The following is a 10662-nucleotide window of genomic DNA, read 5'->3' on the forward strand; positions in this document are numbered from 1 at the left end:
TAAAAAGCAATAAAACATTTACAAACATTTTAATTAAACATTGGATTCAAGAAAAATGTTGGAGATTAACAAATTAGGAAATTTATCTTTCAGTAAGCAGTCACAGAAAGGAAGGAAAGAAAAACATCAAGTAAAAGCAACTTTATGTCTAACTTTTTTTGTTATTCTTAATTCTGGCAGTTACTAATTTGAATACTTTATCTTGTTTGGTGCTATATGCTAATGATTCCGATGACAGATCAGCTTCAAAATATTTTTATTTCGATTTGTCTTCCTGGCTGGATCTAATCAACATTGAATTTATTTAGCAAACCACAATGGCATATGAGGCAATTCCGCAATGATTCTTCTTATTCCTTGCCATCAGTCCGTATCCTTAATAGTTTAAGAATTTAATGTTATTAAACAGATTAGACATGAACTTCCATGACAATTCCCAAGTGCAACAAGCTGAGATTAATCGGTTGAACATCAAGTTCATAACTGGATGTATGACAGCTTTTTCCACTCGAGATTTCCACCCTCTGACAATATTACAACTTACCATTCATTCCCCAATGAAGTCCCTGGATTCAAGAATGATTTTCAATATATTTACAGACAGTAAAGAAGCAATGCTCAAGGTAACTTCCTACTCACCCAAGAATTCCTATAAAATAGCTTGAATAATACTCCAATGTTTGATAATATATCACAAAGCATATAACAACATACCTGACGATCCAGTAGTCCTTGCCTTTACCATCTGAACCATATCCAACAACTGTCTATGGAAAACAGAGATTAATAAGCAGAGATTGAAATCGACTTGACTCAAGTTTCATAAAATCGAGTCGACTTCAAGTTCTGTTTGTCAGTAACCAAGGAAAACTTCCAGTTTGATTTAAAGTCAACAGATTCAAATTCTTAATATGCACACCCTCTTTACACCTGGAAGTCTCTACATACAACTCTAAATCAAACCGTTCTTCTCCTTATTACTGACAATTCTTACCAAAGCATGATCAACTTTATTTCTCGGACATAGTCTATCATAAAATATACCACGACTATAACTTGTGAAGCCATCAGTCGTACCAATGCAGACTACAACAGGGCCAATATTCACTAATTGCTTCAACTTTTCCTCATCGCCGTTTAAATAGTAAGTACAAACTTCATCAATCGTAAAAATTGAAGGATATTCATCTTTCAGGCAAGTATCATTAATTGCTGTATATTCATAAAGTGTCCCATCTGAAATACCGTAATCTCGAACGTATGCAAGTCCATTTCCAGGCCAACCACCTGTTCAAAATTAGACTTGCCTGGAGTTAGTTAAACTTCAATTTTTAATAAATTAATTAACTTTCCTTCACATCCTCCATCGCCTGTATCACAGTCGACTAAACATTGTTCGGAAAGGATATCGCTTCCGTTATTCTTCCTAGAAATGTACTCCAAAATAGATACAGCACTAAATGCCCAACAAGCTCCGCAGTAACCTTGATCTTAAAGTTAATCAATTGGAAGGGTTAATAACAAATGATTGGCAATAATTGGAACTGCCAAATTACCTTTTGCTGGAGGAAATAGATCAGTGTAATTAACATCACCTGCAATGACTAAATTGAGAGAAAGGCTTAAGGATCTATTTTAAAATTTACCCTTTCTGTAATTATTTGGTAAATTGGGAAGTGGAACTGCATCTTTCTTAAATAAATCCATATTAATTCCCATCCTGTATTCTTTAATTTCCTCAAAATTCAAATCGGAATGCTCTTGCAGATCTCTTTGGTAAGTCTCATTGGATCTTAAATTATGAATCTTAATGTTGTTGTAATTGATCCAAAAGTCCTGTGCAGCTTCATCTTTTGTTTTGATGTAGTCACTGTAGGATTTATTGTTTTGCTTCTGAAAATTGTGAGGAATTTCAGAATGTAAAGAATTTCAGATTTTGAGAGCTTAATGGAATGATGGACAACCTGTGTGCCATGAAACACTATTCCACACTATTCCATTAACCACATAACATGGTCAATACTTACAACCCATGATATAAATACTTTATTTCTATTTTCCTTTACTTTCTTTGTAATTTTTAATGTTTTTAGTGATTTTGTAATATTTAAGAAAGGTTGTCGAGTAGTTTTGGAATTTGCTTTGGTAGGTTTACTTGTTGTTTTGGAACTAAATGAATTTTGTGTTGTATTTTCAGCATAACCAATGAATACAATAAGGCAGACAATAAAAACAAGCAATTTAGTCCGTAAAACCATTCCAGCATCGTCTAGACTTCAAAATTTTTGTTTCCAAACTCAGTAAATTCCAAAAAGAACCTAAGTCAACATATGTCATAGGATGTGCTTACAGCTAATTTACTAATTCCATCAGAACAACGAACATCTTGTTGACATTTCCGGTTATTCATAATATTTTCCCCAAAAAACATCTGTGAAACTCCAAAATTTCATAAAATTATTGCCAAACACGTCAGTCGAGTTCATACCTTTATTTATAGAATCTGATTAATGGCACTTTTGCCAACGTATTTACAAAAATACTAAATTTACAAATAATCAAAATTCCAAAGCAAATCTACCAGCATCATTAGATGGATACAACAGCAGCAAATTAAATTAGCAACACAAGTCAATGTTTTATGAGTATTAATGTGACTTAAATCCTTGTTGGAACTTTCTTGCATTTGTTTTAATCACAAAAATTGTGTTGATGATTCTAAATCGAACGACTTCGATTCATTTATTGTCAGCACGAGATGGCAATTTATATTCTGATGACTTTTCTTTGCGTCATAAAACATAAAGTTACAGGAGTAAGCGTCAGGAGTGAAAACAAAATGGACAAATTTCCTTTACAATACCTATTTGAATAAAGTTCACATTTTGATGTCTTGGATAAAGAAGAAAAGTAATGAAAATGTAAACTATAAACGACATATGGTCGGCATGATAGATTGTGGGTATACGTCTGAACTACGTAGGAGATGTCTTCTTATTTACAGATGATTTTATTATCAATAAAATCAATAGCCAGAAGCTCCATCAAAAATATTTAATCAAAATATAAAGTTTTTTTAGTCCCGAGCAACACAATTGAAGCAGGCTGTGGGATGGAAATTCGATTGCTCCGTTAAAGCTCTTTTATCATATCTAATTGGAAGTCGCGTAAATTTAGCAGAGATATGGATTCTATATTGAGGTGACTTCCATTTGTTGTTCATTGAAGATATTTAGCTTTCTTCATTTGTGTCGCTCGGGAATGGAGCCTTAATGTTTTAAAAGTTTTAGGTGTTTTGGTAAGTCAAGCATATTTTATAGTAAACATTATTAGCTATGATTCTTAGAATTACAAAACTAACTTCTTGTTTTCAATGTCGTCAAGCTGATTTCGGAAAGGTACAAAGGTGTGAGATCATGGTATTGATCTGAAGATATCTTTAGAATCTTGTCATAATATGAAATATTGCTCTAAGATTCTAAATTAGAAGGATTTTTAATTCTTCCAATTAAATCGCTAGCACTTCTAGGAAAGTCTCGAGACTAAACAATGCTTATTTTGCATATAGACATAAACATATATTAACATTTACATACCAACATTAAAAATACACAAAAAAGCTTAAAATTTAATTGAAAAGTAAGCTTTGCAATAAAAATTTGAATTTAAATAAATTCAAAAATGTTTACTATGATTGTAAAATTTTCATAAAACAAAGAACTTCCTCAAAAGTATGAAAATGATCTATTTTCTAGTTCCTGATATAGATGAATAAATTATAGTTGTAGACATAAAACAATTTTTAAGTTTATTTATGGATTAAAATCAAATAACTCTTTGGGTCATACAATTTAAAATAAGTGTGAAAAATCACATGAGTACAGACATCAATCAAAGAGATTCACAGTAAGTTTATAGATTACCATCATTGGTTTTCAGTCTTCGGGTTCTTCTTTTTTTTATTAAAAAAATACGAAACTCTTTCCCATCAATCTTTCTTACATCAACTTCGTGGTGGGCGATAATAGGACGACCTGCGCGTACGATTCTCTTAACAGTATCTTATCATCGAATGCTGCAGAGATTTGTATATAAGCAGCAGATGCTCAACAGTAAGATGTTAAAGTAAATTTAGACATTCAACAAGTGATAATAAGCACTAAAGGATAGATAAAATTTCATGTTTTGTGATAAAACAATTGAGAAGAATTTTTAATTAATTGTTATCATTTTGTGAAAATTTGTAAAAATTATTTCCGTACTTCCAGTTTATCTCAAAAATAAATCAAATAAGTTAAAAATAATAAATAATTTAAAAAAATGAATCGTGAAGTGAAAACTATGGAATTGTTCTCTTATGCTGTACTTCTGTTGGTCTTAACAGCTAAATTGTGTAGTGCTGATGAAGGTAACCAAAAAGGAATTACATTTTTGATCCTACATCAAGTTAGAATATGAAAGAATTTAAATAACTTAAAGCTTTGATTCAAATGTTCAGAATATGAATTTAAATCATGAAATCCACAGCAGAAATAAATGAACAGTTCTGCAACTACCTGAATCACGTCTATATGCTTAAGACAGAAGCAATAAAAAGAAATTAAAGTACCTTTGAAGTCAACTACCAAAACAATGCAAAAATTGCTCCAAAACATAAAACAAAGGACTTTTTTGCTCAAAGCTTGCTACAGTCTCGTTAGTCAACATCTTATGAGACCTTTAAAGTATTCACCTACTAAACAAAATTATATCTTCCTGAAAAAAATCTCAGACTGCATCAGAATTAAAGAGAAATCATTGATTTAAGAATTAAATTTTAATCTCCTACGCATCAATTTTGGGATTATTTAAATGTATGGAGAACATAATCTTAAAATCAGAATTATTGCTTGTGAAACGGAAATAATAAATGCATGTGAAGAATATGGCTGCTAAAGGAACTATCATTTAAGCTGCTTATATTGCACTTTCGTTTTCTAAAAACCTTAAACATCGATTTTTTTCAATTAACAAACTAATTGCTAGAGATGAGTCGTGGAAATTTTTAACATTTAGAACCAAGGGTCAGACACTATTTTTAAAATTATAAAAATTGCAATTTCTTAAAATTTGTATGGAGAAATTGTAAAAAATTTGATTTCTACAATTTTTACAATTTCTCTTAGAAAAAAAATTGTGAAATTGAATTTTTACAATTTCTACAATTTTTACAATTTTTTGTATGGAAAAAATTGTGAAAAATTGTAAAAATTGTATTTCTTTCTGATTTTAACTGAAAATTTTTTCAAGTCTTTAAAAAGAGAAAAATATTTTTTCAGATTGCTTTCTATAATTTTTGATGATATTAATGATAATGATGACAAAATATAATATTTTTCATTAAATTTAAATATTTTTAATTGTTTACACGTTGAAAATGTTGTTAAAAACACTGAAATTGATATTTATTCATTTTAATTTTGGGTCGATTTCCTTAAAACAGAGCGAAAAACTCTGGAAAATTCAATTTCAGCTTTATTTCTTCAAATATATTGCAAAGCAATAAAAAATTTATCGATGTTCTTTTATCAACCATTAATTTCAACTTAAATAACATCAAAATAGCTAAATTAAGCCTTGAATTTTTCAATCTATGGTATTAATTCTCTCAGAAAAGCCTAATTTTGCCAGGAGTTTCTTAATAAGGGCGAAAAAACTTCTCAAAAAAGCCGAATTTTGCCTCGGGTTTCTCAATAAGGGCGAAAAACTACACGGAAAAGCCAAATTTTGCCTCGGGTTTCTCATTAAAGGCGAAAAAATTCTCGAAAAAGCCAAACTTTGCCTCAGGTTTCTCATTAAGGGCGAAAAACTTCTCAAAAAAACAGAATTTTGCCTCGGGTTTCTCATTAAGGGCGAAAAACTTCTCGAAAAAGTCGAATTTTGCCTCGGGTTTCTCAATAAGGGCGAAAAACTACACGAAAAAGCCAAATTTTGACTCGGGTTTCTCATTAAGGGCGAAAAACTTCTCGAAAAAGTCGAATTTTGCCTCGGGTTTCTCAATAAGGGCGAAAAACTACACGAAAAAGCCAAATTTTGACTCGGGTTTCTCATTAAGGGCGAAAAACTTCTCGTAAAAGCCGAATTTCACCTCGGGTTTCTCATTAAGGGCGAAAAACTTCTCAAAAAAGCCGAATTTTGCGTCGGGTTTCTTACTCGAGGTGAAAAACCCATCGGAAAAATAAAACTTTGTATTAAATTTCGTATATTAAGCTGAAAAATCCACAAAAAAACCAAATTAAGACTCAATTTTTCTTTTACTAAGGTAAAAACCCCTAAAAAATGCAATTATCCGCTTTAATCTCTGTTAATTATAGAAAACACGTGTAGCATAATAATTCCATAAAAATTGTAAAAACACAATTTTTCTAAATTTTTGTATGAAAAAAAATTGTGAAATTTGATTTCTACAATTTTTACAATTTTTATATGGAGAAAAATTGTAAATTGCAATTTCTACAATTTTTACAATTTTTATATGGAGAAAAATTGTAAAAATTGGATTTATAAAATTTTTCAATAGTGTCTGACCCTTGTTTAGAACTTTTGGGACTAATCTATATATCCTTTACAATAGATTAAAGTAGAAACTTTTGAGATTTTTTCAAACTTCAATATTCCAAAATTTAAAAAGATTTTTCGACTCAAAACTGTTTTGGATTGAACGATACAGGTTCTGACAACTGGAGACTTACCTAATGTCCAAGTTAAAGCTTCCAGCAAATATTACAGTCAAATACTTTATTACATTCTTATATGGATCAAAACAATCTAACCTGTCAAATTTTCAACAAAATATCATTAAAAGAATAATGCAAAAATTTCAATACAAAATCATAACTAAACATCCATAGTAATGCACAATTCGTCTCAAAAAGTCTTCATTCAAGCATGTGCAGGAACATAAAATTAAATTTCGTCTAATTTCATTCAAGTCTAATATCTAAATTAGGTTGAAATTTTGAAAACGATTGTCAATTTTCTGTTACACAGAAGAAGTCGATGTAAAGTCTAAATTTATTGTACGACATCCATATCTTACAAGAAGAGCAGCATAATTGGAAAATAATTAAGAATGAAGGGGTGAAAATATTGATAGGAAATTTTTGATTATTGCTTTATTGAACATCGACTTGTGATTGAGTTGGGAACATGAAACATTTTTAAAGGGTTGATTATTTCCTTTAAAGTGAGCATCTGTTAGGCTGCTTACGTATTAAGCTTTTCAAAAAAATCTTTAATGTTGCCCTGCAGTAAATTATAAATAATAAGGAACAGAAACAAAACAAAAGAACTTTTAGAACTTAATACTTTTTTAAGCATGTAGCTACACTCAACTATGATTCTTTAATGTTTGATAATTGGGAAGCAAAATGAGAGAATAATTAGTTGTGTTCATAAAAGATTTTTATATCCTCTGGCTTTAAATATGAGAACAAAAAATGAAAAACGAGTAATGAAAATATTGGAAAAACAATGAACTGATAATACATAATTCGAGGTGTGGATACTTACTGCTAAATCCTGATTCTAATTGCTCACTTCCTGTTCCGAAAGTCTTCAAAAATCCAACACAAAACTGATTTCTCCCTAAGTAATGAATTTTCAAAGCTTACTTTTTTTTTCAAAATTTTGAAAATTCAAAAGTTTCAAAATTTTTTAACTCTTCAAAAATTCATTGAACTTGAAGATTTTTCAATTTTGTAATATTGAGAATTATAATATCCATTTCCCATACCTGATTAACATCAACAGCAGTAAATCACTAAACTCAAAGGCTTGTTATAATTATTCTAATACAGTCTATCCATAAATTTTCTTTTGATGAAAATAAACGGAAATGCTCGTTAAGGTCAAAGTCTACTGTTGCTACATATTCTAATGAATCATACAATAGAAAATGTGTTCATTATTTGTTATTTACACAACAATAATAATGAAGATAATTTACATTTTACAGATTTTGAAGGAGCACAAAAACGTGCTAGCGGTAGTGTCGGATTATTTCCATTTCCGAGAGTTGGCAGAAGCGATCCAGATTTACAGCCCGAATGGAATTCATACAATTCATTTGAAAATTATGATGGTAAATTGATAAACAACGTGCTGATTTATAAATTATTGACAAAGGATCTTAATTCCAAAAACAGATTTAGGACGACATGAACAAAAGCGACAAGGATTAGTTCCATTTCCAAGAGTAGGAAGAAGTGGCGGATATAATCAGAGACTTTATCAACAGTATTCAGATTACAATAAGAGAAGTCAAGCTGGAAATCCACATTGGTAAGGATTTCGGATCTAAATATTGTTGACATTCTAGAATCATTCATTTCTACAGGTTCGGACCTCGTCTTGGACGTGCTCGCCCTGATCAAGGTGAACTTAATTAAACACCAAACCAATATTTTGTTCAAAAGTTCTGGCAATGTCGAAAGATTCTTATGGAATTTACTATAATTCAAAATCTTAGATTTAATTTCGAATTAATCCTCATTGCAAGTCCTTTCAAATGATACTTTTTTGGTGCTTGATGATGTCATTTCTAAAAAAAAGTAAAAAAATTTCTAAACAGCATATGGTTTGACTATTTCCAGTGAGATTTATATATATCTTGTTTGAGTTGAGTTGTTATTTTAATTTAAGAGTGAAATTATGTTTGTGCATGTAAAAGTTTTTGACATTTGAAGATTTTGAGCAGCAATAGGATTTTTCATGACATCCATAAAATTTATCATCATATCTGATCATCCACTAAATAATTTTATAGATGTTTTGCATTCATATTTTTAGTATTGAATCATAAAGTTCCCCCATTAAAGGATGTAATACCTAAACTTTCGGTTCCAAAACAAGTTTTTGATTATAGACAATTGAATTTAAATCGGTACCCAAATCCCTAAGGCATAAAAAACTTTTATTTTACTTATTTCTGCTCAAAATTTTCCACGGCTCATGAAAGTCATGTGACCATAAAATCATATTTTCAAAGTCAGGCAAGAAGTTACTTTTTTATGTCCCTTTTTGAGTCTCTGTTGATTTTTGAGTGAAAATTTTTTCATTTATCGTGTTGGAGTTCCATGTACCACAAAACGTTAATGACGCAATAAGGAGGGAAAAGAAGGAAGTATTAAAGAGTGAAGGAATGCTACAAAGCGTGTCGAGTGTGTATTTTTACTTCTGATCCATGAACAAATCGTGTCAATTAAAAGAACTCATTTTAAACTTTTTTTTCTTTCCATTTTCTTTTTCATTCCTTTAAAAAAAATTGTAAAAATTTATATGAATAGAGAATGAAGTCTTTACGCCTAGACTTGGAAGAAGTAACTTCATAAACTCAGAAAAAATGGATAAAGATATTCGAAAGAATTTATTCCTTTAAAGCATTCGATATTAAGATAACGACACGGAATATATGTGAAATGTTGGTGTCTGAATAGCTGCATAGCTGTAAAGTCATCATGCTTTTATTGAGGCTGGTGGAAATTTAAAGATTCTAAAAAAAGAAAACTTTTTCCCTCTTCTTTTTGGAAATTTAATGCCCGAGCAGCAGATGTCGATGTCAAGGTGTCGACAGGTAGCCTATCAGCATTCTGAAGACCATAATAGTCTTCAAGAACAGCATTTGTCAATCTGTCGACTTCATGACAATGACAATAATTCTGCATTGCTCGGGATTTAAAACAAAGTTTGAAGATTTGTCGAGAATGTTAAGTCAATATCTGTACGGGATGTACACTAACTTCAATTTTTAAGGACAAAGTATCATAAAGTCTGAAAGAATCACACGAGTTAGAAGGAATCAAGATGGAAAAAGTCATTCTTTAAAACAAAAATAAATTTTCATTATAAAAGGATGATGATCTTGTACATACAGACAGACAGCTATAAAGTAAAGGCACAAAACATTTCACAAACATAACAAAAAAAAAATCTACAGAAACTTAATTATTTTCTTACCTACATTTTCCTTCTTTGATTTTCATCATCAACATTCTGATACACAGATTTGAGCTGTATCGAAACAAAGAGCATAGTTTTGTAAACAATCAACATGTTTATGCTCATCGTCAAAGAAAATAATAAAAAAAAAACTACTATATGAAGTAACTGAATGTAAATTAAAATACACTCAACAAGAGATTTTAAAGTAGAGGAATGGAAGATGCAGATATCTTCCAACTCTTTATCCTTATTAGATTGCTAAATGAATTAATTACTGTAAAATGTTTAAAAATAGACAAGAAACTCAATGAAAATAAATGAGAAATCATTGAAAATGCACATTATAAACAGCTCTTTGTGGATTTACTTCCTTAATATTTCAGATCAGCTTTACCTTACACAAGATCCAGTAAGATGGATTTCAATGTTTATTTGACAAACTTTGCAGTTTCTTTTCAGCACTTCAGCAACATCAAGCTTTGAAAAACAATCTTGATTCCTACAGCACCACCGCAAGTCAATCAGAGCTGAACATCCAATTGTTTTTCTTCTATTAAGATTTATTTTCTTTCATAATTTTCAATTATCCTTAATGGATGTATTTCTACATTATCAAAACGAATCGTCAAATTAAATACTTTAATTCCTAATACCTTAATTACTTTATGCTGAACAAAGTGA

The 10662-nt window shown here is 30.2% G+C and overlaps 2 protein-coding genes across 2 annotated transcripts; one reads left to right on the plus strand and one right to left on the minus strand.

The window, feature by feature from the left end:
* Nucleotides 1-181: 181 nt before the first annotated feature.
* Nucleotides 182-2258, minus strand: LOC139089981 (uncharacterized). Its single transcript, XM_070639646.1, has 6 exons — nt 2028-2258; nt 1647-1893; nt 1557-1595; nt 1324-1490; nt 545-566; nt 182-375 (listed from the first exon to the last, which is right to left on the minus strand). The coding sequence occupies exons 1-6, from the start codon at nt 2256-2258 to the stop codon at nt 305-307; spliced, it is 777 nt and encodes a 258-aa protein (XP_070495747.1). The 3' UTR covers nt 182-304.
* A 1884-nt stretch (nt 2259-4142) lies between these two features.
* Capa (cardio acceleratory peptide capability) lies at nt 4143-10329 on the plus strand. Its single transcript, XM_070639404.1, has 4 exons — nt 4143-4408; nt 7997-8122; nt 8187-8322; nt 8378-10329. The coding sequence occupies exons 1-4, from the start codon at nt 4321-4323 to the stop codon at nt 8427-8429; spliced, it is 402 nt and encodes a 133-aa protein (XP_070495505.1). The 5' UTR covers nt 4143-4320; the 3' UTR covers nt 8430-10329.
* Nucleotides 10330-10662: the final 333 nt, after the last annotated feature.

This window comes from Chironomus tepperi, unplaced genomic scaffold, assembly GCF_022539635.2.
Source record: "Chironomus tepperi strain 1889 unplaced genomic scaffold, CSIRO-AGI_Ctep_v1 contig_196, whole genome shotgun sequence".
Classification (NCBI taxonomy): domain Eukaryota; kingdom Metazoa; phylum Arthropoda; class Insecta; order Diptera; family Chironomidae; genus Chironomus; species Chironomus tepperi.

Excerpts from the sequence above, each read along its gene's own strand:
- LOC139089981 (XM_070639646.1), bottom strand. The coding sequence starts at position 2,258 with ATGGTTTTACGGACTAAATTGCTTGTTTTTATTGTCTGCCTTATTGTA. Across the intron at positions 1,894-2,027 it reads AAGTATTTATATCATGGGTT|AAGCAAAACAATAAATCCTA; the intron begins GTAAGTATTGAC and ends CACAATTTTCAG. Across the intron at positions 1,491-1,556 it reads TCTATTTCCTCCAGCAAAAG|ATCAAGGTTACTGCGGAGCT; the intron begins GTAATTTGGCAG and ends ATTAACTTTAAG.
- Capa (XM_070639404.1), top strand. The coding sequence starts at position 4,321 with ATGAATCGTGAAGTGAAAACTATGGAATTGTTCTCTTATGCTGTACTT. Across the intron at positions 4,409-7,996 it reads ATTGTGTAGTGCTGATGAAG|ATTTTGAAGGAGCACAAAAA; the intron begins GTAACCAAAAAG and ends TACATTTTACAG. Across the intron at positions 8,123-8,186 it reads TTCATTTGAAAATTATGATG|ATTTAGGACGACATGAACAA; the intron begins GTAAATTGATAA and ends TTCCAAAAACAG.